Here is a 4,397-nt window from a genome sequence, read left to right on the forward strand (position 1 = left end):
AAAATAAGCCCAGAGATTCTGAAGAGGAATGCATACTATCAAAAAACATTCTGACCTCTTGTGATCTTTCTGAGTTCTCTGCTACAGAAGAATTGTTCTATTATTTTTCTGTAGTCAAAAGCTAGGAGCTTGTATTTTCCAATGGGTGCCTTGATTTTAAAAAGATTGAAAACCACTGACTTAGCACAGTGGGCACCTATGTACTTGTCACAATAGAAATAATACTCACCACTCAGTGAGCTTGGTGCTGCCAGGAAAGGAAGGGATTACTGTCTTACTGATGCACAAACCATCAATGATACAAAAACATGGCTACGCTCACTACTGATGAACATTTGCACTGAATTTTATCTCAGGCATGGGTGAATTTCAGTAGCAACTAGAAAGATCGTTATTTAACTAGACTTAGAGAATACTTAAGAACACCTAAAATGTGCATCTGTCACTTGCCCTACATGCATATGCGAGGGAATAAAGGGAGGGACCAGAATGTGCCCTTATCCTCATGTAGGCTTAGCAGCCTGGGGACAAAGGAGAATAGGCACTGATGGTATGCTGCTTCCCTACCATAGTACTGATCAATGGGGAGGGATGTAAAACAGGCAAAGCCTTTGCTTTATGATGCCCTAAGGCATTAATCAATGGAACTGAACCACCTAAAAAAGAAAAGAATGAGACTGCGGAGGAAGTCTGGAGTGCCAGTCCAGGCCTGGCCTGCATAGTTTTGTTTCTAGCACCACAACCTTAACCTGCATGCCTATGCCAGAAAAATCCCACCTGTAGACATAATTTATGTACAGCTTTTGATGCGTCCACAGGTGGTTTAACGAAATGAGCAAAATGTTCCTTGTGTTGATAAGCTACATATCCACTGGTACTGTACTAGAGATTGTATTGTGTAGGCTAATACTGCACTCAGCCATGTTTCCTTCTATGTACTGTTCCTTGGGTGACACATCCCAAGTACTGACCCTTAGGATAAGTTACAAGCATTGCCAAGTCTAACCATTTATTAAAAACAACAGGCTACATTTTACTGTGGAATGCATCCTTCTCTGTTAAAAGCACTACAATACAGATCGCCTTACTGTGGGTGAAGTTGTTTTCATTTGTCTGTTGTGCTAGAATGCTGTAGGGCAACTCGGAGGCAATCAAAATAAAGTGCACCAAAAGCTAGACTCATCAGAAATGCAGACAAGTTACTCATTCATGTTAAGCTTAGGATGAAGTACTCCATGATTTTCACGAAGAATTTTTTATAGTTAAATCAAAATAAACTTAAAAACAAATATTTTACTTCTACATGTTATTGTTTAACATGCATAAACTAATTATATACATAAGATTCAAATTAGTATTTCCTTTCATTAATATAAACATTAGCTATTGCCAAATAGAAGTTGTCATATTGAATGTAATATTTGAATGTTTGTAATAGTTGCCCATTAGCCAGTTTAGGAAGAAGACAAGATTTATCATCTTATCTAGGCCATTGTTTTGGTCTACGTGCAGAAGGTCCTGACTTTGCTCAAAGTCTTAACTCTTTAATTTTATCTTTAGAGGGCTTTAACAAAGTTAACATAAAAATTACCCTTAAGCAAACATCCCACACTCCGAGAAATCAAACCTAGGAGCCTTTTAAAAGACTGGAAATAAAAGTCAATTCAGTGATATGGAAATTCCTCAAAGTAATTAAAATGGTCAACAAAAGAAACTAATTACCAATCAAAAGAATCTGTTAAGTAAGATCTGAGCCCAAATTTGGGAGTAGTGACAGGTTTGGGTAGGAGGGGCCCAAGACGGCAATTCACTCAATAAAAACTGTAACCTACTGTCCCAATTTGGAGGTAACTTCACTTGCAGAACAACAAAGGAAGAATTGCAAGTGTAGGCCGGATCAGATTGATCACCTGAACCACCCTCTCCGTGAACACGAATCTCTTAGTTCATGCTGAAGCCGCGGAGCACCCGAAAGGGACTGAAGGAAGGGGACTTAGTCCTATCAGTATTGAAGCCAGACCATTGAACCATACTACTGAGGAATTAAACCATATTTAGGTGTTTGGCTTCACGGAATTCTAGGATTGTAAGTATATTATGAAAATAATAGTATTGATTCAAATTTAACTTTTAGTTGTAATTGTAATTGTTTTTGTAAAGTACATTTGGAGCATTGTTTCTGATATATGTAGTTATTGTGTTCTTAATGTTTGTGGTATTTCTTAAAGCTAAGCAGTGTTATATGTGTAGCAAAGAATTTTAAAATAAAATTGTGTTATATGAATTAAGTGTGCAATCATTGTGAAATTGTGCAGTCAACTAGATACTCCCCCAGCCAGTGCATCAAATGAATCAGTAAGTTGTGTGGGATCTTCTCTATTCCATAACCCACTAGAGACAGAAGTCACATTAAGGAAATACTTCATTAGGGATAGGAAGACCATTAAGAGCAGAAAATATGTTTTCAATCATACTCTTCATCATGAGCCGCCGTGCATGTTTAGTAGCAGTTCCAATGTGAGGAGTAATTATAATGTTCTTTAATTTTAACAAAGGATGATCTCTGGAAAAAAAGGAAAATAGAAACATTAGAGATGAAACTCAAAGCTTGTATCAGCTATTATTATTATTATTATTATTATTATTATTATTGTTACATTTTAATATGAAATTATTGCTTGGTTAAAGCATATACAGAGTGGACTTAACTGCTGTACTCCAAGCCTGATCCTACAGCTTTTAGGCAGCAAAACTCCTAAAGAAGTTTACATAAATTGTGTTTATTTAAAAGGACTGTTGGGTTGGGGTCTAGGTTGCTAATCCTGACAAATCTGTGTATATAGGCAGTCCTGTTGATTTAAATGGGATCAATATATTAATAATAATTAAATATGATGCAGCTTCTCATTCATGTGAATACTCCCAGACACTTATTTAAAACTTTGTGTGCACCCACATGCTTTTTGATTTGACTATTTTCTACCTTGGCAGAGGTTCAGGGTAAGTTACATCCAGTGCAGCAGCCTTGATAACTTTATTCTGAAGTGCTTCCACCAGTGCATCTTGATCAATCACTGGGCCTAGATTACAGGAACAAAATCTGCTAAATAAAAAATGCTGTAATGTACATTTTAATATATCAATGTACTTCCATCTCTGTCAGAAAAAGTACTGATTCTAAAAATTGGCAATAAAATTACAAATAAAAGGTTTTATACTAAAATTCCAAGGTTCTAGATGAGACAAGTGCTTTTTAAATAGATGATACATAAGTTTTGCTTATTGGATTAATCTGTCTTTAACAGAGTAAGCTTCAGAGGTCATTTTTTAACTGTCTGGTCAAAGGTAATAGAACAATTTAACCCTCCTGCTGTGCCTACTGCCCCAAACTCCTGTAAGAAAAACTGCTGTTATTAGCCATGATGCTACAGACCATTTAAAACTATGCATTACTTTAACCATAATAATCCTATCCATGATTTCCAAAAGCACTTACAGCCATACTTAATTTTAAGCATGCAAATTTCCACTGTATTCTAACAGGAGTACTCATATGCTTCAATTTATGAATGAGTTTTAAGCACTTTGCTGAATCAGGGCTATAGACAGAAATTTTACAGAAAAATTCTACCTGGCATTAGGGGTTGATTTTTCTCCAGAGACTCTTAAATTTAAAAGAGAGTTGCATTTGGCAAACAGTTATCCTGTACCCTACCTCTGCAGATGTTAATGAGAGTAGCAGTGGGTTTCATCAGCTCTAGTTCTCTTTTCCCAATCAGTTTGTGTGTCTGAGGTGTCAGGTTCACAACCAACATCACAAAATCTGACTGCTGGAGCAAGTCTTCCATTTTTTCACAGTAACAAGCACCAACAGCCTGCTCCTCTTCCTCCTTTCTGAAGGAAAGCAAAATTCAATTTCAGTGGTAAACAGCAAATACTGGAGGAGTTTCAAATTAGCGATGTAAATACTAATTAATTAAGTACCAATTTAAACTCCCCTAATGCTATCAGTTAAACATGATAACATGTATCTACTGGGGACCAGCTCCCACCTGTACTTGCTCATTCTCTGGGCAGCAGCAGTGGGCTGGGAAGGTCCCTCACCTACTGCTGGCATCCATGTGCAGCTGCCCAGGGGCCGGGGCTGCAAGTGGCTGCAGTGGGGTCTGCAGAGCCCTGGCCCAGCTTATTGCCAGCAACAGGTACATGTGCACCTCAGGGTGGACAGCATGGAAAGGGCCAGGGCTATTATGCCTCCACAAGAAAGATTGGGACCCTTGCTGCTCCTCCACGGCCTCCCTGCCATACTAGGTACAAGTACCCCCTACTCCCTCCCTCCTCCCTGCCAGCCCTGCCGCCTTTAGGGGCACTGTGCCGCTTCCCTTCTCCCCATTCCT

At 38.4% G+C, this 4,397-nt stretch overlaps 1 protein-coding gene across 1 annotated transcript in view; it reads right to left on the minus strand.

Moving 5' to 3' along the window:
• Window positions 1-2,314: 2,314 nt before the first annotated feature.
• The window catches only part of LOC102377201 (probable 2-ketogluconate reductase), a 13,930-nt gene continuing 11,847 nt past the window's right edge, over window positions 2,315-4,397 (minus strand). The window contains exons 4-6 of the mRNA XM_006031108.3: window positions 3,716-3,894; window positions 2,984-3,080; window positions 2,315-2,563 (exon numbers count right to left, since the gene is read on the minus strand). Coding sequence (XP_006031170.1) covers window positions 2,410-2,563; window positions 2,984-3,080; window positions 3,716-3,894 — 430 coding nt within the window. The 3' untranslated portion in view covers window positions 2,315-2,409. The remainder of the gene's footprint in view (window positions 2,564-2,983; window positions 3,081-3,715; window positions 3,895-4,397) is intronic.

The sequence above is a fragment of the Alligator sinensis genome, unplaced genomic scaffold (genome assembly GCF_000455745.1).
Source record: "Alligator sinensis unplaced genomic scaffold, ASM45574v1 scaffold969_2, whole genome shotgun sequence".
NCBI lineage: Eukaryota > Metazoa > Chordata > Crocodylia > Alligatoridae > Alligator > Alligator sinensis.